Source organism: Brachyhypopomus gauderio, chromosome 12, assembly GCF_052324685.1.
Source record: "Brachyhypopomus gauderio isolate BG-103 chromosome 12, BGAUD_0.2, whole genome shotgun sequence".
Classification (NCBI taxonomy): Eukaryota; Metazoa; Chordata; class Actinopteri; order Gymnotiformes; family Hypopomidae; genus Brachyhypopomus; species Brachyhypopomus gauderio.
This window is the reverse complement of record NC_135222.1, coordinates 20116733-20141868: the sequence shown is the minus strand read 5'-3', so window position 1 is coordinate 20141868 and position 25136 is coordinate 20116733. Positions and strand designations below refer to the sequence as shown.

Here is a 25136-nt window from a genome sequence, read left to right as displayed (position 1 = left end):
TATCCAATTCCTCGTGATGCATATGAATAATACTATACTGGACGAAATCTGAGAGAAAGGCCTGCAAACGAGCGTTACTTGGAAGGAATAAAATTCTGATTAGCGTCTGCTTTCACTGCTCTGAAAATATAAATGATGATGAGGTTTGAATGCACTTTTAAGTTGACGAAACGTGGACGAGTTTGCTATATTATGAAAATTAAAATGGTGCATGAAATCGTTGTTTACATGTTCATGTGAGCGAGAGATTCTAGAATGTCGGTGTTATTTTTCAAAATTCGTTCAAAAAGTTGAAAAAAAAACAACGTTTTAATAATTACATCGCTCTATACGCGTTTTGTGCCAGTTTTACGGCATTTGGTAAATCTACCGTAAGTCTCCCTATAGTTGGCCTCCCCGTGTTTCGTGTTGGAACCTGCTGCTCCAGGGGGGAGAGCGAGGGACCGAACTAAAGCCAGACTTGGTAGAGAAGGCTCGGGAAGACCGTTAGATCGTGGATCTCGTTTGGCCAGCGCATGAAACCAACAGATATGGCAAAGGAGGGGACGGAGATGATAGAGGAAACTGAACAGATGATAGTGAAGAATGGTGCAAAGGAGCCGACGGAGAATGCAGTTTCTGCAGATTCAAAAGAAATGCGGGCTGTGGTACTGACAGGATTTGGAGGTCTAAACAAACTCAAAGTAACCAAGAAACCAATGCCTGAACCCCAAGAAGGAGAAGTGAAAATTCGCGTTAAAGCATGGTACATCTTTCATTATTCAGCTTAAAGTGCCTTTCCTTTTTCATCGTTTATCTAGAATTTGTTTGGTGATGTGAAATGGCATCGCATCGGGACCTTGCGCAACTGGTACTGGGTCTCAGTAGCAACACGTTGCAGCAGAGTAACTGGGAAAAGATTAGCTTGTGTAAGAGTGAAATATTTTGTAATTTCATTTTTTTTTAGCGTGCCACATAAGTTTAACAAGCGTCATGTTAAGAAGTGTAGTTCGTCGCCTTTATTTTTTACAGGCTGTTGTCTGGAGTACTAACGTGGAAAACTACGTTTTAACACTAGTCCCTGAGGAGCTTCCAGTGCAGCAGTGTACGCGTTCTCATTTAGCAGGTGTCATTAAAAAGCAGATGTTAATGATCCTGGCGCGGCGCGTGCTTGCTGTGCGTCACGCGCCGTAAATGCAGATCACGGCTCTCGCGGGTTTGACAACCACATCAATATAATTATGTTTTTAATGAATATCTCCAGATTTATCCATAGACTGTTAGCGTTTAATAACAAGCGTGTTTCAATCCAAGTTCAGGGATTTAGAAACCGGCGCATTCCTTTGGGACGTCTTAACTTTCCGAATAAGTATCTTTAATAGAAGGTAAAAATGACTCATCAGAAAATGAGTTCTAAAAAAAATCCCAATTGACTGGAAAATAATGATTTATCTTAAGTTTGTAATGTTTTTGCTACGACACCTAAGCCGCACGTGAACCTTTAACTTAAAGTTATTGGGTATGGATAGTACAAAAGCAAATTATGCGATCAGCGTTTTTCTGATGTAAAAGGAAAGAATTCAAGATGAACATGATCTCAACGGCGAGATTACACTGACGTCACTGATTCTCAGATCAAGACTCTGGCATTTTGTCTTACAGCGGCTTGAATTTCCTTGATCTTATGGTGCGTCAAGGGAATATTGATAACCCTCCCAAAACACCTCTTGTGCCTGGATTCGAATGTTCTGGAATAGTGGAATCAATGGGAGAAAACACTACAGGGTTTGAGGTATGTGGCATTGCATATTCGTGTATTTATTAAGTGAGTCATTTATTCCCTCCTGCTTTACTGCATTATATTAATCACACTTAATTGATGTCATTTTCTTACAGTTAAAGTTTAATTACCGCGGCCAACCAGTTTGTTTATGCACCCTTTTTTACAATAATAAATGAACAAAAACACAGTTCAAGGAAATAGTTACATTCTAAACAGATATCCAGGCACAAAACCATAGAAAATGTGTGAAGTACGCAGTGAAACGCATTGGTAACCACTATGATGAGTTTGATAGGAGACTGCCATGATGAGGACAAAATACACAAGTCTGATCTGTATTCTGATCTGTATAGGCTGATTTTTAAGTTCAAGGAATAGGCTTAATGTATCTAACAACAATCGACTTTGCTTGCTATTTGTGCGCCATGTTCAAACTGTGACATGTCTGGCCTGCTTTCAGATTGGGGACCGAGTTATGGCTTTTGTGAACTACAGTGCCTGGGCAGAGGTGGTGTGCACGCCGGTGGAATGGGTCTACAAGATACCTGATGAAATGACGTTCCCCGAGGCCGCTGCCTTCTGTGTCAACTTCGTGGCTGCTTATATGATGTTGTTTGAGGTGGCCAACCTGCGTGAGGGAATGTCTGTTCTGGTTCACTCAGCAGGAGGTGGTGTGGTAAGCTTCAGGGGGACAGATATGGAGATATGTTTAAGTTGCAACTTATTGTTGTATTTTGGACTTGCTTTAGACATTATTTAAAAAATGTCAAAACAAGTATTAATTATGAATGCAAAGTTGAGCTGATATGCAAATGACAGAGAGGAATATAATGTACAACAATCAGAAGGGTGGCTTGGTATTCCTCAGTGGTTCCAGTTGTCCTTTGAAACAAGCAGCTGACCTTTGATAAAAGGGAAGACACTGTTACTAGAACCGATGATGGGTGAACTGCTCAATCGATTGTTTCACACACACCCCATGATCATGGCTCATGATTGCCGTGAAGAAAATGTCAGTTGTGTTATCATTTTGGAGCAGAAGAGTTTCCTATCTTGAATTAGTCGTGTCCAAACTCTCCTCTGTTTTCACGTGTATTATTTTGGCTCCCCAGGGTCAAGCCGTCACTCAGCTGTGTTCCACGGTTTCCAACGTGACCATTTTTGGCACAGCCTCTCCCTTCAAGCACGACGCTATTCGACACTCCGTCACTCACCTGCTGGACAGAAATGCTGACCATGTTGCAGAAGTCAGGAAGTAAGGGCTCAGTCAAACCTCCGACTGTCTGAGGAGAGCGGCCTCTCTCAAACCGGGCTAATATTGCACCGTCACTGTACACGGTCATCATTACTATGGTTACTCTACGTGCAGCCGTTTTCCCGCTCGTTGGCGAGCGGAAGGGACCGTTTCTGTGACCGCGCGCGATTCTGCTCCACTGGGCGCGTTCGTGCGGGGCCGAGCGGGTGGCGTGATGGCCCCGGCCCCAAGAGGGACATCCAGCCACCCGTAAGGGAGCATTGATGATGAGGATGTGATGGTGTGAGTCATGCTCGCGCTGGCCTGAGGATGCAGACGTCAGCAGTTACCTTCTCTGGAACCGCACGGCTGTGGTCCCCATGGCAACACAGAGCTTGGCTAGGGAACTAGTGGCTTAATGGAAGGAGGGGCACGAGAACGCTCCACCAGGCTCACGCACAGGCAGAGGGGACATGGAGGCGTAGGGTGGGGAGAGCGCTGGAGTTGAGCAGTTCCCCCACCACAGACCCCAACCCCCCCCCCCAGACATTACTCTAATGTGATTTCAGATTAGAGGAGAATATCATTATGTGGGTAGAATCATTAGGCTTTCTGCAGAATCCATGTATCTTCTGCAGAGCAATGCTTGCTATTCCTTTGTGACTTTATTGCCATCATATTGCTAGTGGCTTCTGCTTGATTATATAACTGATTATATTTTTCCTCCGTGTTTCTGAATTTTCCCTTGTAGTTTCCCTCGTGGTGTTAGTGGCAGACACCAGCCTTGTAATGATGCAATCCAGTGTTAGTACTTTTTGCAATCATTATTAAAAGGCTGAGATACAAGCTGAGCCTTGTTGGCTCCTGTGTGCTGATTGATACAGCTTGAATGCAACCCTGGTGCATATCAGACTGCTAATAAATAGAAGTAAAGTGAGCAGACAGGGGAGATTAATACTTCTTTCATCTACATGGCCCAACATTCCTTTCGGGATCAGGAGGAAAGCAAAATTAAATTGCTCTCAAGTCATTTCTTTTACAATAGGCGAGACTCTGGGTGTCACAAGACTACAGGCAGCCCATGCAGCAAAATAGAAAAAGCAAAGAAGGCATTAAGAACACTTGATCTTAATGACACGGGTCCCACTCACTCTCACTTCTCCTTGTTTGCACGGCACACAGTTGAAAATGCACTCAGCATTAATCATGTACCATTTATGATTCTTTACTGACTAAACAGTTCCACATGAGTGATGACAATTTTCACCTGCTGACAAACTGGCAGATAACTGAGCATAAAACTCAAGCACAGTTAAGAGGAGGTGATTTGGATAAGAACTCTGGATAAGTGGATGGCAGACTGGACAACAGAGGGTGATCCTTCGTTCATTCATGACATCTCTTACCTATAGGATTTCTCCAGAAGGAGTGGACATTGTCCTGGACTGTCTTTGTGGAGAGAACACAGGGAAAAGCTTGGCTCTGCTGAAACCCCTGGGCACATACATCCTCTATGGTTGGTAGTTTTATCAGAAATCAATGCTGAGACACAGAGCACGACTGGTAAACAGTGTTTATTCTCTATGTAGATGGTAGTAAACATCTATTGACATTTTTAATTTCAGGCATGTGAAAGAATCCATTAGACAGGGTCCGCTAAGTCTCATTATGATAGGTGTTGAAGTTCACGCATAAAGGAAGATCATTGCAGTTGGGCCCCATCCTTAAACCATAGCAGGCATTAATGAGGGTGAATCTTTGACCTTTCGTTCCCTATTTGAAATCAATCATGTGTATCTGTTAAGGACAGAACAGAGGTTAATTCACGTAAATGATGACACACTGGCTTGTGAAACTATAATACCTTGTAATCCCTTAACTTTCCATTCCATTAGGGATTCTTAATTGGGGTGGAGCCTCTAGAGGTTGTAAAAAGCTATAATACTGGCACATAATGAGTCAATTAATCATGGTAATGCAGGCTGAAGTCCACTAATGTAAGTCAGTGTATTAATTTGCACGATTTTGTCATTTCATTATGCATGGCACAAGCCAGATATTTCCTTCAAATGTCTATGACTGCTGTTACATATTTGAAGGTTCATCGAACATGGTGACTGGAGAGACGAAGAGTTTCTTCAGTTTTGCCAAATCTGTAAGTCATGTTTGAATTCTGTCTTGCATGTTATATAACATTGCGTTGCCTATGCCAATTACCTTAAAACTATATATTATTGAATACATACATTGTACCACTTTTCTTAAATGAGCTGTTGTATTTGACTCTTCCTTTGCAGTGGTGGCAAGTGGAGAAGATCAATCCCATCAAACTCTATGAAGAAAATAAAGTCATGGCTGGATTTTCGTTGCTCAACCTTCTCTTTAAGCAGGGGGGTTGTAGCCAAGTGAAGACAGCTGTACAGAATCTCCTCAACCTCTACAAGCACAAGAAGATCAAACCTATAGTGGATTCTCTGTGGGCCTTGGAGGAGGTAAGAGAACTCTCAGACAAGAAGAGGCAGAAAAACCTTTGTTGTTACTGCATGCTCGAAAAATCCATTCATGGCAACCTCCGTGTTCGTCCGGAGTCTCTGGTTCACTCTGTCAGTCAGAACGTTCGTTCAAAACCTACGGCCGGTCGTAGCGAGGTGCTGGGTGGATGGTGCCCTGCAGCTACACCTGGTTATCAGCAGAAGGGTGGGTGGAGGTGTTTGCCAAGTTGAGCTCTCAAGCTCTCCTGTTCCACAAGGCAGTCAGGTGCTGTCACCAGAAGCCTCCACTCATCCAGCGACAGGTGGGCTGTCTGGTCCTGTTCCCTCTCCATCTTTGATAGATACCGTTTATGTTGTTGCCTGCCTACGCGCTCTCTAACCAGCCGTCTCCCCATTATTCTCTGTTAAGGCTAACGGGCCTGCACAGCCTGTGGAACAGTAGTCCATGACCAATTATGTTTTTAAGATCTGGCTGTAACGTTTGTTGTCTTTGGCATTCTGGTGTTGTCAGTTGTATGATAGGACCTTGATATGTGCGCAATCATTTCAAACATTTCAAGGAAAGAGATTTTGTTTTTGCTTTTTAATACAATTGCTTTTCATTTTTCTTTTATACCCATTCAGTGAAGCCAGATGCAGTTCTCTTTCTCTTTATTTTCAGCTTGTCCAAAATCCCTGATGTTGAATGAACTCTTCCAGTAGCATTTGTGTCCACATGGACTTGTATAGATATTGTAGATGTGAAATAATGTAGCACTTTGCTCTACTTGATGGTTCAAGTTCACTTATACTATGCTTTAGGTATCATGTTGTGTTCCCTCGAAGCCTAGGGACACGCTGAACCGATTACTAGCTGTTCAACATCAGACCGTTAGACGGCCTCTGTTCTCCGTACCTTTTGGCTCTAGTTAGTCCTTGTCAGCACTGTCTCGGCCAATTGTGCACATTGATTCAGCATTGGCGGTCGGCCATGAGGAAAAGTTTTCTGATTGGCCATTCAGTCTAAATTTCACTCAAAACAAGATAATATAGACAAAGGTTTTTTTTGTCATATTGTGGCTTGATCTACTGAGGTAGTGTTAATCTAACATTATATTTTGCTTAGTAGTTTTGTATCTAGAGACGTATTTGTTATTAACTTGGTGATGCATTTTCGTTTGATTTTATTGCATGTCAATTGTCAGCTGTAGTCTTTGGTGTTTTCAAGTGTAAGTGCATACAGACAACAACAGACAACAGAGAGCCGATGGACAGCGATCGTCAGTTGTCAGGTGATTGTCTGTAATGAGGTGGTTGCCTGTCGTCAGGCGATCGTCAGTTGCTTGCGGTTAGTTCGGCAGTGTCAGCATGGCGTGTCCATAGCTTTACATCTGCACGTCCTGGCACTCCTCTGCATGTTCCCACAGCCGGCTGGAAGGGGAGCCAGTGGCCCTCTGCTTTATTACGTCAGCCGTAGATATTTGTGAGAGCGTTGAGGATGTGAATGATGGCCTGTCAGCTGTCTTCAAGCAGCATGCTTTGAATTCAGCTTATGTGTTTTTGTGCCATTCCACCAGACAATTCCAGCCAGTGAATATACAAACCCTCAGACTTCTTTATGTTTCTTTCCTGTCGGTGCTCCCGGTGCCTTGGTGTGGACAGGACAAGATGAATACTTGTGTAGGTGTTGTAGAGATGCATAAAAGGCATTAGTATTCAGATCACATAAAATTGAATCTTTGGAGCTATTTGGATTCTGTATATTTCACATAATTAATATATGCATTTTATGTTTTGTTTGCATCAGGGTACATTATAAAAATCTTATAAGATCCTTTGCAGTTGTTTGTGAAAACATTTTAAATCAAGGTGCACAAGTTAAAAAATGTTAGTCACTTGAATATCTTCGCAAAAGATATAACTACAACCGTCACTTTGTTTTTTGCTTGGAGGCTTTTACATGATTGATGCTCCCTAAACTTCACTAGACACAGACGCTCTGATTGAGGGGATGGAAACCCATGTCTGGGGTGAGTTAGTAGTGCAGGGTTTCTGAGGCTAGTGTACAGGGACCTTTATATGGTGCACTTGTTTTGTTCTGTGTCGGATAGAAAAAAAAATAACCAAAAAATCTCAAACGCAGAAGATCTGCTGCAGTGGCCCTGGGAAATGGGACAGAATGAACATGTGTCGTGTCTGGGAGACCCTGTGGCATAGACTGGGAGACCCTGTGGCATAGACTGAGAAGCTCTGCATTGTGCATGTACTTAAGTTGGCTTGGTAAACGCTCCCTATTTCCTATTCGGTCTCTATTCTCTTTATTCTTCGCAAACAGAAATTTCAAATGCTATTTCCTCTATGTTTTTAAGCAGAAACCTCACAAGGATGAGCTTGTGAGATTTTAGCTTCCTTACATTCTTCTTTTTAATCCCTCCATCCCTCCAGTTCTCCCCAATGACTTGTGTTTTATAGAACTGGGCTCTTTTATAGAACTGGGCTGTTTTATTGAAATGCTCCCAACTGTTTTCCCTCACTTGTCTTTTATTTTTTCTTTCCATGCCTCCAAATTGTCAAGCTGCAACTTCTTAAAGTATCTGGGTATCTCCACCCACCTCTGGGTATCACCTCCCACACCTTGAGAGGAACCTCCATTTTATTACTCATAAGCTCCAGGTCCATTAACAATATTTCAAAGCTAAGTGCAGGAATTGCCCTGTTGTTTTACTAAGTAAGTGCTATATTTACCCCCAGCATCACAGAACATAAGTGCTGAGCGGATAAAGTTTGTTTTTTTTTATTGCAAGATCCCACTTTGTTCCTGACTGCTTTTACAATCTAGGTCAGTATATTCCATGACTGGCAATGAAAGTTTTACTAAAGCAGAGATCAATGCAAAGTGTCTGTGGCTCTCACACTGAGTGTTCTGAGCTCAGCTGTTTTCACTGGGTGTGGGGCTGTGGTGCTTGATGCATTTAAAATTTTCACTAGAGCTCATCACAGACTGTTCATTAAGATCCTGAGGAACTATTCCCCTTTGTAAAGAAGATATAATCGGCCCCCTTTTAAACACTAATTCCAGTACTCTGTATTAACCTCAAACTTACAATAAAGACTAAGCTAATGAGTCAAAGCACAAAGTTGCATTCCATTGAATTACTGATGGCATGTTTAAATTCTCTTTTCTTTCTATTGTCCTTAAGCTTTCAGCAACAACCAAATTTTATAAAGATTCAGTAGCTAGCCAAAACACAAACCTACTCTTCATACTGAAGAGCCGGTTCATCCCGGTAACCCACTGATTTTAGCACTCTTTCCATTTTAAATCAAGAGCCACTGGTCATCTTATCATATTCAACTGCTGACCCTTAACGCAAAACTGCATGATGACACTTGTCTGTCTAACCCTTGTTATTTTCATCTCTCCTTCATCCAAGACAACGCCCACTGAGTTTCACACATACTGAAATTTCAAGCTATAGTCATGTAATTTCACTTAAAGATCCACCTGATCCAAAGCATTTAACTCCACTTCATGTTTAACAGCTGTTGTCTAATACTGCAAATCTTTTCTTACATCTTTATATCCTTCCAGACAAATCCAGTGATTTTTACACTTCTTGAACTGTCAAGCTTTAGTCATCAAACTAAATATTCAGATTATGACTCATATTTACCCTTTCTAACTTAGAAAGGCACTTTAGACAAGTTAATTTCTAGTTAAAAAAAGAAAAAGAAATCTGACACCATTTGATAAAACAACAATATTTTATTGGATTTTCAAGTATGCATAAGCACACAGAAACACTCACACTTTGTGCGTACATACATCTTTTAAAAAAAAGAAAAAACTGCACATTAAGGGGGTGCAAGGAAAAGCTTTGTGGAATACAGATTATCCTCACATACACAAAGGGGAACATGTGGAATTTTTAACACGTCTCATTCATTCTAAGAGGAGACAGATTGTTTCCACACAAATTACTGATGTTCATTTAAAATAAGGCCTGTGACTTCATCAGCTAGAATGTGAAAGAAGGTCTGCCACTCTTTTAGAAATGTGTTTCACTGTCCTTAAGATGAGAGCGAGAACAAATCTGTGCATTTACCGCACAGTGCCATTTTATTAAGTCATACAGTGTAATAATTATGTAGGAGTTTACAAAAGCCAATGTGCAGAAATCTTTTCAAGTAAGGTCCAGTGAGAGGTTTTGCAGCTTATCTTATAAATTTGTATGCGATCTAACAAAATCACTCCTCTCAATTAAAATTCCTGTGAATCCTTAGTGACATTTTTTAAACATTCTGAAGTACACAAGCACTTGTAGCACTGGAATATATTGGTATGTTCCAATCTATGTTCCAATATCCGTTCTCCTATGGGACAAGTACACAGATTTGTGTATTTACCTCTCCATTCAGCCAGGGTCCAGTCGCCAGAAATCTTTCCTTGCCATGCACAAAGGGCCTGATGTGTGGGCTTAATCACCTAACTCTAACATTGCTTTCCCTAGAGAGCAGAGTCTCACCTTCTCTTCCTGTTAAGTGCTGGGGTGGGGAAAGGGAGGAAGAGGGAGGGAGAGGAAGATCTTACTTGTGAAAATCCGAGAGAAAGGAAGAGATGGGCAATAAATGTGTAGTTAGGAGGCCAGCAGACTGCGGGCGGTAATGTTCTCAGCAGGAGAGGCTGGGATCTCATTACCTGAGTCCAGTGCAGCAGGTCCTCCCCTGCTCCCCCTGTGAAGACATCTGAATGCTAAATGGAACACCAGGACTCGCCAGAATCTTTTCTCAGGCAACATTTCAGTGGTGCGTTGGTGACACAGATAGACATACTGGCTGGCACAGAGGTCCCTCGCAGGACTTGAAGGGAAGGGTAAAGTTTCAAGGGAACTCCAGAGTAATTGATTTGTGCGGCTTGTACATGCTAGATGATGAAAGACTTTTTTATCTGCCATTTTGCATTTCGCTGTGCTTCTGTGTCTCGCATACGCAGTTTCTATAAAACACTGATGCACCATGACATCTGCAACGAATGCACTATATGCAAATATGTTACCCAATACTCCCGTATCGCATTTGCACTGATTCTTTTTGCACAAGTATGGTCCAGTTTCTCATTGGTGTAGTGTGTCAGGCACTTGCTGTGTAAGGACACGTCAGTGGCAGCAACGTGGCCCTGCTCACAGTGGTCGTAGCAGTTGCCATGCTAACCTGAGAGCACCTGTGACTCCCAGGTCTGGTGACTTAGAAGAGATTCTTTTCACAGTCACTCTGACACGGTCAGAGAGAGACACTACTGATAAAAAGTGCAGCTAAACCCATAAAGCAGTCTTTAAGTGCTTTTTATTAGTTTGTGTGATTTATTAGTTTATTAGAATTGGTGATTTATCCCATTAGCAGCATTTATAATGCAAACTTTCCCAACATAAAAATTTACAGATATGATGGCGTATATTAAAATGAGATTTGAAGCAAAATGATATAAGATATGGTTATTACTCATGTAATTATTAGTATGTTTTTACTTTTTGTTAGAATTTTTCTTGTGCATGTCTCCTGGTCATCTGCTTCCTCTGTGTCCTTGTGCTGTAAATTTTATTTTATAAATGCTATCCAACTTGGCCATGGATTCAATTGTTCATTTAATTACTTTCCACCTAGGTAAAACTGGCAAATATTCACCAGTCACAACCCCAATGGCAGGCAGCATTAGCTAACGTTATATTTAATTACGGCAGTGCAGAGTGCATTAGTGCCACGTCTGTTTGTGGCTGAACTGTTGCTTATGTGTGTCAAGGACACTTTTGCTTACAGAGTTGTCTGCAATAAAACTCAGTGCTGCTAAAGCAATCTGGTGGGTTTTCCCCCTCCTTTCAAAAAGTGACAGTGACTGCATTATCACAGCAGTCCCATACGGCTTCATTTCGATCTTCCTAACTGACATCTCACTCTTGAGCTGGTTGCATATGACGATATCACTCCTGTCTAAGATCCATGAACCTGAGTTATGTCTAGTGCTTTTCCTTCTAATTTCATTTCACAGCTCCCAACTGTGGAACAAAAACTGCTATGTGTTAAATGGATAGTAGTGAATGAGATTGCTAGAACAAATTCTGGATGTAATAAGCATAGTGGTCCTGCCATTTTAATCCCCCTTCAATCAGTGTAAAAGGCTACATCATACACGAGAGAAGAATTCCTGAGAATTGAGGAATCAGAGAACATTATATACCACTGCTGAGATGTTATTAGTTATAGAGGCAATTTCCTGCTTCTGGATCAGCTTTGTATGAAATTCTCTACAGTCCACACTTTTCCTAAGACTCGTCTCCTGAGACTCGTCTCCTGAGACGTGTCTCCTGAGACTCGACTCCTTTGCTGCCTCTTTTAAATAGTGCTTATTTTTGTCTCATTGGCTGAAGGACGTTCCAGTGAATCTGTGCAGTAACAGTTCAGGTCCCTCATCATTCTCCCATTTAATCATGCAATTAGGCAAGTAGTGAAATGGGTGGATTACACCAATATAAATAATAATGAGAATGATAATTTTCACTATCGTTAGGTGGTAGCTTTTGTGATGTTAATGATTATGAGGATTACTATTATTATTTCATCATGTTCCACTTTGCTCAGTATAACAAATGCTGCCTAGGACTGCTAGCAAGCCAACAGCCATATTTATTTAATAGTTGGGTATCTATGTAGCATAGTTAAAAGATTAATTTCTTGGAAAATGCTAATACAATATAAAATATTCTCTTAACCCTGTGTTTTAATGAAAACAGCACACTGAATTAACTGTTTTGCTTAAAAAAATTCTCTGATATTCCATTTCAAGTCTGATGACTGCAACACACTCCACAAGACGGGTTTCTTTCCAGGTGGTGTTGAGTAGCACATGTTAAGTGTTTGGGCACTGAACTCCAGTTCATTATGTTCAGTAAGGGTCACCTCCTCCCAGTCTGTCATCAGTCCAGTACAGCTGTATGGGGCCTTTGCTACCATATGCTGTGCTTGAATGTGTTGCACGTTCTCAGTTGGAGACGGGTCAGAACCACAGGCAGGCGTACTCTCTGCTTATGCCGTCGTGCACTTGTAATCCAGACAGAATGTCGGCATCTTCCTGTTCAAAAACGCAGGGACGTTCCTGTGTGATGTCTGCGTGACATTTGTCGCTCCAAAATGTAAACTTATCCATTTGCAGCTGTCTGCATTAATGGTGCCCTCACAGATATGCTCGTTAGTCATACCTTGGGCAGTGACATCACGGTACGACGACACTGGCTTGTGAACAGCTTGGGGCAGTCATGGTCTTGTGGTAGAGAACTGGTCTTGTGACCGGAGGGTCGTTGGTTCAATTCCCAGACCTGAGGCCATGACTGAGATGCCCTTGAGCAAGGCACCTAACCCCAACTGCTCCTTGGGCGTTGGGCTAGAGCTGCCCACTGCTCTGGACACGTGTGTACCACAGCCCCCTAGTAATCACTAGTGTGTGTGTGTGTGTGTGTGTGTGTGTGTTCTAACTGCACAGATGCAGAGGACAAATTTCGATTGGAGTGAAAACTCCAATATTGACAAATATGGCCCATTTACATTATATAAATTTTTTTTTTACATTTACAAGGGTGGTCCTTGTCCTCTTTGGCTGGATGACCATGATGGGTGGAATGATTGAGTGGCTCGGTGGACCACAAGGCGCTCTTGTGCTGTCCATCGCAAATAAGTGTAGAGATATTGGAAGCACTTTTGTGATGTGTTGGGAGATGGCTTATTCTTTGTATATTACAGTCTAAAAGATGACACGAAAAATTGGAAAATCCACTATTTCATTGCTTTTGTACATGCATATGTGTATCCGGTAGTTTCCGAACGACCCACACACTGTGAAATAAGACAACCCAGTCTGTTTTTGGTGGACTGCTTATATCAGAAAACATGAGCTAAAACCAGCCATTCAGAACTGGCCTCTCTTCAGCTGCAGGCTCATATAATTATACCATCCCCATCTGAATATCTCCACCCATAACTTGAGAACTACATTTGCAAATGTGGGCCATTTTGCCTCCGATGCACCAGACCCCCTTGCATTGTGGCAAAGCTAAGAGCCAATCATGGGGTACAAATCAGCCCCCAACCTCAGAGGACAGAAGAGCTGACTAGATAAAGTTTACTTTTGATAGCAAAGTCCCAGACACAGTTGGCAAAACTGTAGCACATACATAGCTGGGTTTTAGCTACAGTTGTAGCTAACCACTTAATTCTGACTGTTTTCCCAAACTGTCAGTGTAGCACCGAGCTGAGGGTGATTTTTTTTTGCCGTCACTTTGTAAACGAGGGATTAATACTAAACTCCTCTGCAAAATGCAGACTGCAAGGGATTGTTTAAAATAACATTTTTAAAAAATGTTATGCAATGTGTGTTTTGCTTATATTTTTGTTTTTTTTTTGTTTGTTTTGGCTCTTTAATACTACCTATAACATTTTCTGTTATCTATGCTTCTGTTATTTTCTAGAAAGATTTTGCTGTAACTTGCTGCAGAATCAATAACTACAATAACACTGATAGTTAAATGCGCTTAAGATTAATTTCATCTTATGAATACACAAATAACATGAGAGATAAATGAGGGAATGGATGTAGATATTGAATGATTAGTTATGGACTGACTGAATCACACTCAGCAAGACCACATGACCGTAGCCAACATTTTTATATAGAATATTTATTTATTTGAATTCGTCTGGCAGCCTCTTCTAGCTTAGGTTTTGACTCTTTTTCAAACATGTATGTTTTCTCTTTCAAACGCCGCTGTTTTCTCTGACAGCCCTGTCTCTTCCAGGATTCGGGTTCATGCTCAACAGTTGCCATAGTAGCACAAAGCTGTATTTGCGGGTGAGGAGGTGGGGCGAGTGGCGGCTAATTAGCATTTAAAGGAACAGGCACCCAAACCGGCCATTCTGATCAAGGCTGTTTAGATAGGGTGGGAAGCTGCTGTGGTCTTTACCCTTGTGGTATTTTGACCAAAGCTTATCACATGCTTTTTAGTAAGACCCCAGGGAACTTGTGTTAACTTGTGTAAAGGGGGTATTATAGGTCCCCTTTAACTTCCGTGTGAGCGTGCAGTGCTTGAATGGTGCTGACTGACAAAGGTTCCCATGCATCCATAACATAACATACAAAAGTCATCACATTTAATTTAAATATATGTCTTGGAAAACAATGAGTTGATGAAGTATTACATTAAGACTTTGTATTGCATTGTAAATATTCTATAGTAGAGTCAGTGACAAATAAGAGTTGGTATGACGTCCAAATCACAAATATGCTTTAAATATGTTAAAACAACATGCTAGATGTTTGTTTATATGTATAGTTTGCATTTCTGTTGGTGCCATATCATTTTATGACATTTCTACCATTTTTATCCAATTAAAGATTAAAGAATCATAGTCACATTAAATTGTCAAACTGTGTAGCCACAAAAGCATGACAAGTATGAAAAAATTCAGCCTTCTACAAGTTATGTAAGTGTACTGATGAGAATAATTGATTTATTATGAAATATCATTTCAAATTATATTTAAAATAATTTTTTTTCTAAACTAAGATAATATGGGTTTTTGGTGTACTGAACAAGTCAATATGCCATAGACATTCATGTTTTCTCTCTAATCTTGGGTCAGTTGGTTTAAAATAATTTAAAATTTCTACTATGAACCATAGCTTCTCCCTTTCCTTCAGCACTGCTCCCTGTTTGCTGGTACTTTTCTGCACTGCCCTCACATGAGTGGAGGTGCCTGTGGTCTCTTTAAACTGCACATAGTCGTGATCAGCAACATACACTATGGGCTCTGGAGGGACATTAAAAGCTGCTCATCTGCTGTTGAATGCAGTGATAGAGGAGTAAGGTTCAAAACTTCAGCAAGCACCCTTTTCTTCTTCTCTTCTCTCTGTACTGTATCTGATACTGCTTCCACTCTTCCCTCATCTGCACCTGTGTTTCCCTGCGCAGATCTGTGACTGGATGTTTGTGATCTTTCCCTTTGATAGCTAAAGTACAGAAGATGACTGAAACAGTTTGTCTTCCATTTTGACTTCAAACCTCTCAATAAAACTACCCTTTTAGGAGACCTACATCACTGATTTTACAATCTCAGGATCCGCATTAACACGTGCTCTGTTGCGAGCCACTTTTTCTTGACTTGTAAGTGGCATCTATTAGAAGAGGAGATAGTTTGTTGTTTGCGTACACAGGTTTCCACCTACATACTGTACTTCTTGTTTATGTGCATTATCCTATAGAAATGTGAAATTAAAAACATTTTTCATTTAGAGAGGACATTTCAAGCTGCATATTATGGTATATTATAATCTTAATAATAACAACAATTAATTTAATAATTTTATTAATAACAATAATAATAATAAACTACAAAAGTAGAAACTTTGTCCATAAATTGATCAAATTTGTCTAATAAAGGAAATAGTGCAATGGTGTAACCCGGTTACTCCACAGGACATTTCAAATCGAAAACAAATTTTTCATGCATTATTGTGGACGACTATGTAAACACACTTGACCTTGGTTTGAATATTTCTAACTATTTTTCATATTAGCTTGAATATTTTATAATGATTTACATGTATTAACATTTTACTGAGGTCATACATGACATGAGGTCATACATACATAAGGTCATACATGACGTATTCTAATCATACCTGACCATGACCTGAATCGGTTTTATTTTGTCAAATTTTACATAGTTTGATGTAAAACAAATTGACTTGTGGCAGCTGGGGTCTTCAGAGGTCCTTCTGTTTGACATCACATTCTGTTACATGATCTTCTGGCTCAAAATGTTCAAAATGGCTCCAAAAATGGTGGTTACACCAGTAGACATACTAGACGTTTGACTTGGCAGACACGATTCCCCATGTTAATGGAAATATTCAGAACTCCCATGTTTCTCTATTATTATTTGATATTAAAAAATACTTGTTTATGATTATGCCAGTGTATTCCATAAGCTGTTTAGAATGTCATTTTGGATTTTGTCAACAACTTATATTCTTGGTGCTGCATTTTCATGGTTACACCATTTAGACAATTTTGCCCTTTTTCTCTCAATATTATCTCAGAATGTAATAAAATCAGGTATGTCAAGATAGGGGCCCAAAGAAAAAGATATTTCAAAGTAAATTATAGCTTTATTTTGAAATTATAACATTTTAAAATTTATTTAAACAGAATAAAATGAGTGGCACATCTTTCACCCAGTAAATACATACTAAATTAATGCTTTGAATTAGTGTATTCTTCTTCTTATTATTATTATTATTATTATAAATAATTATTTAATTTGAATTTAATAATAACTATTTATTTTGGAATTTGGGTGTATGCATTCCCATTACTGAAATGCAAAAAAGAATCTAGGGCTCATGTTTAATACTTATGGTTAGCTATTGCTGTAATTAAATATTGCAAAGTGGACTGCCTAATGACTTAGCACTCTGTGTAGAAGACAGCTTGGAAGATAGCTGGACTCTTAAGAACCAAGACATTTTTCTCTACTGTAAGACACACGAGATTCCTTTTGAGATTTATTTTCAGATGTCATACTGCTGACACTTCTGTAAAACCTACTGTGCAGTGCATGGTGATATGTTGAAGCTTGGCTTGGTAATTGCCTTGTTCTCCTCCGTGATGTGCCCAGAAAATGGTAGAGGAGAACCAATAAGATCTGGGTTTAAATCCCAGATGCAATTAATCGTGTTCTCATTGGACAGAAAGAAGAAAGGCTGTGGCTGTGTGAAGCAATCAAAACTCTCCATGACAGAAATAGTGCCATGCTGTGGGGGGAAAAAATGGCCACTGTTCTCTTACGGTACATTCGTTTTTCGAGTACCTGTTACTAACTTACTTTAAACACTAGCTAAATTGCTTTATATAATACAATATACAATACAATAAGTTACAATAGTGACAAACAGGGAATTGGCCAATGCAGGCCATTGATAAATAATAAAACACTGAAATGCCTGACCACAATCGGCTTAACTCTGGATTCATTCACATGTCTCCTAAATCCTCAACGTATGGTTTGAGATCCCTTTGGTACGCTTTCTGTACAAAACACTGGATAAATGACAGGCAATTTTTCAGGAACACTGGCTTCGTCCCTTGACTAAAATCGTGGTAGCTTTGAGAAGTTCAGTAAAGCAAAGCAACAACAAAAAAGAAACAAACTCTTTTTGTCCGTGTGGGATAATGGGCTCAAAAGAACGCATTCCGTCTTCTCACCATAAAGAGAATGGTGTTCTGAAGTGGAAGGACCTGTGAACATTTTAATGTACTCTCACCACCACCCCCTCCACCCACCCCCTCCCCACGGACTACATACAGCTCCTCTGTGGTGATGTCGGGCTGGATCAGGGTTCATCCTCTGTTGCTTGTGCCCAAGCCAGTGCGAGAACCTGACAGGTGCAGTGAGATAACTCTAATTAAGGGGCTGTTTGAAGGAATGGTGAAATATAAGAGGTGACAAAATGCCATGTGTGGGTGTGGGTGACATTCTGGAACATTGCAGCAAAGCATGCTGGGAGGCAGTAGTGCAAGGCTAGGGATTCATAGGTTGTGCAACTTTTGAAAAAAAATTCAAATGTGATTTGATTCTCTGGATTTCTCTGTTATCATTGTATGTCTCTGAGGCAAAGATTTGAATGCAACTCATCCAACCATTACCAGAGTTAAATATTCACCCACCGAGCAGAATATTTCAGAACCTGCCAGGCATAATGGAATCGTGTGAAGAAAATGGAGCCATTTGCTCTTCAACATTAAGGACTTATTGAAAACCCATATTGGTGTGACCAGCCAAGAAATGTCGGAGGGCAAAGCATGCCGGATGATGTCTTGCAAGAAGCTAATGATCCTCACAAGCTGTTGGAAGTCCAAGAGCAAGCTGGAAGATCACGCCAGGGAGTGTACTAATGCAGAACTCTCTGTTTCAAGTTTGAAAATAGCATTTGGAAGCAGTTTCTTGGTTACAGAATGTGCAGCATTGCACTCAGTGTCTTGCTAATTCTTGTTAATGTACTTTTGTAAAAGTCATATTGTTGATGTTCCGTTGCCTATTCCAGCTAGGTATGTATGCCTGTCTTTGAATAATTAAATAGTGGAGGCTTAGTGTACTTGAGATGAAAGCAGACATGGATAAAATCAAATCAGATTCTTTTCAGAAAAGTTATCCTCCGCTTTGCTATTAGAATTAGCCTTTGTATTTGAGCGTGTTTGAAAGCCCAGCGCTGTGGTGGTTTTGTTGGAGACTGGGTCGAGTTCCTGGGCCCTGGGCTCCAGCAACATAAGTGCGTGGGAGGAAGATTCTGGAATGTTCAGGGCAGGCCAGAGCTGACCCCTCACTCAACCATGCTGAGCCTCTTTGACGTAGGCTATCCATTTTTGAGATGAGTTGTCACCCATTTTCCTTTCTCGCCATTATTGATTGCAGTTAGGGGTTTGGCCTGGCTGTGTTCGCTTTGATTGATGTGTGTGGGGTAGGTGGAGTATGGATGGAGGTGTTGCAAAAGACCAACACCCTTCAGAAGGGTTGATGGGGCCTTCTCTGAGCTAACGGAATGAGTGTAATGTGTGGGAGAGGTCTGTGATTCGAGTAAGTCTCCAGAAGCGGTGAGCAAAGCCGTTGCTGGCAGATTCATGCTCGTGTTTTTCTCCATGTGCTGACCTTTCGTTTCCGGCCTTATTAAGCATAGCTGTACACCATCTGAGTGGGCACCATACTATGAGTCTCATGCTACCATCTCCATCACAGAAGCTCAGTTAGTTTTGCTTACATTCAAATGCCGCTCACATATTCGAAAAACTGAAATATAGGACTCTGCAGAAGGGGTTAGATACAGTCTCGCTTAGAGTTAATCTAACAATTTACATGCATGATTACTAGCACTGTTTTATGACCCTGACAAGAAAGAGTCCTCGTGCGGAGAGCAAACACTCGTTCGGATTGCTAAAGAGTGAAACACTTTTGAAAATGCACGAGCACTAGTCGGACTTGACAGTCTGAATTTTGAGTTTGCTTTATTCATGAGTTATCTGTGCTGATTCACGCTTCTGAAAAGATTCAAAGTCCAAATCTACTTTAACAAGAGATTATAAATGCAAGGGGCACAGAACTGAAGAGATAGAGAAGGATTAACGCCTGTATGAACCAAAGTGCCCCACTGTGGATTAAACCAGGTCTTCCCATTTATTCTTGTTGTGTCACCTCAGTGATGGACTGCCAAGCTATCTTGGAAGCTCATTTGTGCACAGGTCAGTATGGGGTTTCATAGAGCAATTTTTGAATGAAGAGAATACATTTGTCTTTTGGAGTATTGCCCATCTGGTGAATCACTGCGGATAAGGTTTTACCAGTGTATCTAGAAAAACAAAAAACGTCACTTGAAATCACTTGCTACAATAAGTCTGATCTGAGTTTTCTGCAGTAATGGTGCTAAAATAAAGGTTTGCAGTGTTACTTTTAAAACTCTGCTCCAAGTGAGATTTGGTATTACTCACATTTAGCAACTATTGCTGCTGTGTCTTTTAAAAAGTGTTTAAAAATGTTTTCATATTTGGAATCTCTTTTTCATCTCCAGTCTTCATCCCTCGTTTTGGGTTATCCTTGTATATGGAGAATGTTGATAGGAAGTGTGGATTCACTTCACAAATGAAACTTTTTGTCTTTATGTTGTGCGCACAAGTAGTGGAGAGACATCTCACTAAACTCTGGTCACAAAGAATGATTCAGAGTCAAATGATGAGTCATGATTCTGAATTTCTAGAATAAGAGGGCCTAATAGCCTTTCCTATATTAGGTGCTTAACGTAGATATGACTCAGTGTTTTTTTTTTTTTTACCAAATCAACATGCTCTATTAATGAGCGTGAATAATTGTCACAATTAAACATAAGATTTGTGGGTCCTAACTGTTTACTGCATGTCTGTGTACCTGACGGTCAGCCTGTCTGTCTTCCTGTCCGTTTCTCTTTGTATCTGCTTGACTATCTATGAAAATTTATATCTATCTATTACTTTGGAGATCATATGAGAAAATTGACACTGGAACCTACAGAAGAAATTGCAGAGAATTTGGGCAGTGTGTTCTTTGGAGCTTTCTTGCTCATGTACAGTGTGGTCCCTCACTCTCCTGGAGCATGGACAGTGAACTTATTCATAAGCAATCAAACACGACCCCATATTTGTAGAACCTTTTGAGAATAAACTAAATTTGAGTATCATGGGTAGCAGCTGGTAGTTTATGGGGTCAGTGCTATTCTAGGGGCGTGCTGATTGGTGGGGGAGGGTGAGGAGGGGGAAGTTGACGTACCCAGGGCTGGGCGTTCCTCTAGCAGACCGGCAGCCGTGCCGAATGGGACAGGGGTGACCGGAGCGGTGACGCGCCCTGAGCTGCCGTTAAAGCAGGTCTGTCACGGCCTGACGTACAGCGTGTCTGGGTCTTTAAAGCTGAGTCAAGTACTGAATGGAAGGTCACTGAGAGAAGGGAAGTAGCATTTGAAAGAAAAGAACAGTCACATTTATAAGAGAGGGAAAAGATGTGAAAATGCAGGATGTGATTTGAAACGGTTGTGTATGTTTATAACATTATCCGCGTGGCAGGCAGAAGGGGTTTCATTTGTGCATTAGCCTATTCCTGGATCATTTCTTTTGTTATAGGAAAATGTTTTACTGAAGGAATGCCAACAGTTCGGATAAACAGTGGGGTTTTTCAGTTAGGTTGGTCTTTCTTTTTTTGGTGACAAAGAAATCAACTATCATAAACAACCTTTTCTTCCAACATGATTCAAAAGGATTCGTAGATCCGACACTGGTATATTGATAGGTTGATAACAAATTTTGAATAAAAGTGTAGGCTAAGGTTTGATGTAAGTGCTTTCCGTGCCAGGGAAAGAGTACACTTTGCTAGTGAAGTCGTTTACAATAACAATTAGGCTACATGTAAATACTTGTACTTTAGTGATCAGCCATATTGTTGTTTGTATAGATATTAGAGTTATGGGAATTGTGGGATGATTTACAGTAACCTGTATTTGATCGTGTCTTTTTATTTTATGATTGAATTGTGAAAATCATTCTTTAGGCTGCTGCAGTTTTACAGAAAATGACATTTTTCTCTGCACATTTGGTTATTAACGTGAAGCAGTTGTGAGTGTTTATGTCCCTGCTGTAGGCTGCTGGAGGATAAAGTCTTATGTAAGGACCCAGAGTTAGAGTCTGTCTGACCTGGTACATCAGTAAAGCTACAACACAGCAGTCATAACAACTTTGTGGATGTGAATCATTATTCTAGTGCACAAGCTCAGAGAAGCAGCTCACAAATGACGGGGGTCAGATAATGATAATAGCACATACTTGTCAGATCAGTTATTTTTCTGATGCAAACACCGTGTAAAGTTTTCAGTGTTCATCACTTGTGGTCTGCATTTCTGCTCAGAAAAAAGGTTTTGCTTTTTGACTGACAGACTCTTTAAACCCCCCCCCCCCCCCCCCCCCCCCCCCAAAAAAAACACTGAAAAGTGAGCGCTCAGAAGAAACCCCTTATGGCTTCTGTAACTTCTGCCTGGAGTATGCTGACCTTTACTGCCACCTTCAGTGCATTTTTGAGTACTGCAGCAACTAATTAGTATTTCTTCTTTACAAGACCAGAGAGAAGCCGTTTATGGCATTAGTATGGAACAATCCACTAAACATGTGGGTGCATTGTTGTGTTCTTTAACCTCAGGTAAAGGAGGCAATGCAGAGAATCCATGACAGAGGAAACATAGGAAAGCTGATTCTGGATATGGAAAAATCTCCAACTCCTTTGGTAAGTCACATGAAAAAACACGTGTGTGTGTGTGTGTGTGTGTGTGTGTGTGTGTGTGTGTGTGTGTGTGTGTGTGTGTGTGTGTGTGTGTGTGTGTGTGTGTGTGTGTGTGTGTGTGTGTGTGTGTGTGTGTGTGTGTGTGTTACTGACAACACTATTGAACCACAATGTGCAATCTATGCATACAAGAGATACTAGAACTGGTTACCATGCAGTCTCTAAGGAGCACTTATCACACCTGTTACAGCTGATGAGTGCAAAAAAATAAGAAGAGGGGAAAAAGATTGATGATTGTGTCTGAGAATCACAAGGCAGTGTTGCCATGGATATGTCACTATGACGCTGAGAGATAATGCAGAAATAAGATCATTCCTGTGATGTTTGCGTTTCTTCTCCACTACCGCGACCCCTTTCTTATTGACGTCTGAAGCAGACACACAGCAGTGGGGGGTAGAGGGATCAAAACTCAGCATTGTATTAGAACTGCTTGTGTGATGATGCAAAAGGGGGGGGGGGGGGGCCTTCCATGTTTGCAAGGCTGATGTGATGAATGCGTCCACTTCTGCTCCAGATGGCCAGCGATAGCACGGAGACCAGCGAGGCGGGTGAGGAAGAGGAAGAGCAAGAAGGAGACAATGATAACAAGGAGCGAATGCCCTTCATCCAGTAGGCACCTCACCATGGCCCAGTTGTAGACACCCCCTCTCACACACACACACACCCACCAACCTCCACCTCCCGTAAACTGAGAGACCGTCACAGGACCGGCACAGTCCGTGTGACCCCATGCTGTCGTGAAGTATATGATTGTGCAGCCCTTGTCCGTCTCTGACCCGTGATGTGTTTTGAAAGTCAAACACCCTCATTGCCAGTCACTCAACTTAAGTGCCATTCTTTGTCTAGTGTTGAAATGCTATAGTGTTTGCTCCAAAGTGCTGATTGAGGACTCGTGGTCTTGTATGCAACTTTTTATTTCGAGTGTCATATGGCTGAATGGTGGGGGAGACGGTGCCATGATGTAATGTGTTCAGTGTTATGCTACTGTATTGGTGGCGTAGGAAAGAATGATCACATTTGCACATATATAGGACGTTCAGCTGCTTTCAGGTAGGTGTGTGTTTGAGTTTTCACTCCCATTGATTTATCACAGCTATTTGCTGCAACTTGGTTAAATATTTCTAGTGGCCACACCTCATTTATTTTTGGAATAGATATTTAGCTACCGGATTGTAGTTTTATTAATCTGGTAACAGCGCTGTGCTTAGAGAGAGAGAGATTTCCTCATGTGTTAACTGCATTTGGGAGTACACTGCAAATACTTTAGAGCATTTTCTGATTCATAAATAGTTTGTGAAGTATTACTGTAAGATGTTTTAAGTCACTCCGGTAAGTGAAAACCCGTCACTAAGAAAAGACAGTAGATCTGAGCTTCTAAACTGGTTTCATTTGTTCATTTGTAACTCTGCATGTGTGTGAAGTATTGTGATTACCTTATGGTGCCTGCTTTGACTTATTGACTTTCGACTTTGAAAAGTGTGCAGAGAGTTTCCTAGTATCCAATACCACGCCACATCATATAAAAGAACTCAACTTAATTCTCATGTGCCTATATACTGTTCTTGGAAATAAATTGTGGTTGTGTGTGTCTGTGTGTATGTACATGCATAGTACATGTCTGATAATACATGACTGTGGTTTATTGACAAAGGACAGAAATACATTTTGAACTCTACCTGGTACTATTAGTACAAAAGTATGATGAGCTGACTTTCCATCTTTCCTTTGGCCTTGTTGATGTTCCTATGGTGACCTTTATTAATAGGCAGCAGAAGTGAAGATCTGAGAGATGTATGAGATAGTCTGACCCTCACAATATTGATCTTGCAGACTGATGTGCAATTGAATCTTTCCTACTGTTCAAAACATGGAGAAATGTCTGCAGTGTGTTGTAATTGTACAAAAAATAATAATTCTTAATATTATGATGTCGTTTGACAATGTTTTCTGTATGTTCATTTACTGTAGGTGTATACTCTCTAGATGATCCTACAGTAGATGAAACTGCAACAGCTTGCCTTAAAGAGTCAACACTAAAAGCTCGATGTGTCAGGTGTAATTACAGGCAGACATCTGTGTGTTGTTTTGCTGTAGCAGTTGGTGATGGTACTTATACTATGTTGTGTTCTGTTACGTAAATAAAAAACCTGAACTGCTTTGGTGACTCGTTCCTGTGTCTGCTTTAAAGGCGGAGTCTGACTGCACTGTGTTGAAAGACCATTCACTTACATGACGTTTGTGATTCTGGAGGAGTAGGTTATTTTTTTTTTTCCTTCACCAATAAACCCCACAGTCATGATGGGAAATGACTGTACCATCGTTTTTTAAACAAAGCCCCTTTCTGTCTACAGAAACAGAGGGCCCATGGCATTTTACTGTGTTCTCCATGAAAGGAACGAAAATATGACTAAAGCATATGCCTGCTTTTCTTTTAACTTGCTACATTATTACAGTCCAGCAGTTGAGGCCTCTCAACCCCTTAATGCCTGAAAACACACAGTAATTTAACTGAAACGAATACTTGGAATATGCCTAATGTTTAACATGTCTTAACTGAGGCTGACTGTGCTGTAACAATTCAGAATAAACTTAACTGTGATCACAATTTCAACAGCAAGTGCTGTATAATTCCCATTTAAAGTCAGCGTAATGCATTTCAAGTGTCGTTCTTTCAATAGGGACCTCAAGCCTTTAAGTGTGTAAGGGTTTATAGGCAATGCTT

At 40.8% G+C, this 25136-nt stretch overlaps 1 protein-coding gene across 2 annotated transcripts; it reads left to right on the top strand.

Annotated features, from left to right (window-relative positions):
• The first annotated feature begins 284 nt into the window (after positions 1 to 284).
• vat1l (vesicle amine transport 1-like) lies at positions 285 to 24571 on the top strand. 2 transcript variants are annotated; one of them, XM_077023671.1, is made up of 10 exons: positions 285 to 745; positions 1642 to 1771; positions 2223 to 2438; positions 2875 to 3017; positions 4409 to 4512; positions 5096 to 5151; positions 5294 to 5488; positions 22274 to 22357; positions 22929 to 23023; positions 24383 to 24571. In XM_077023671.1, the coding sequence occupies exons 1-10, from the start codon at positions 516 to 518 to the stop codon at positions 24399 to 24401; spliced, it is 1272 nt and encodes a 423-aa protein (XP_076879786.1). In that variant the 5' UTR covers positions 285 to 515; the 3' UTR covers positions 24402 to 24571. The 2 variants fall into 2 exon arrangements, with proteins under 2 accessions (XP_076879786.1, XP_076879787.1); XM_077023672.1 differs by lacking the exon at positions 285 to 745 and adding an exon at positions 1211 to 1364.
• Positions 24572 to 25136: the final 565 nt, after the last annotated feature.

Excerpts from the sequence above, each read along its gene's own strand:
- vat1l (XM_077023671.1), top strand. The coding sequence starts at position 516 with ATGAAACCAACAGATATGGCAAAGGAGGGGACGGAGATGATAGAGGAA. Across the intron at positions 1,772-2,222 it reads AAAACACTACAGGGTTTGAG|ATTGGGGACCGAGTTATGGC; the intron begins GTATGTGGCATT and ends GCCTGCTTTCAG. Across the intron at positions 2,439-2,874 it reads ACTCAGCAGGAGGTGGTGTG|GGTCAAGCCGTCACTCAGCT; the intron begins GTAAGCTTCAGG and ends TTGGCTCCCCAG.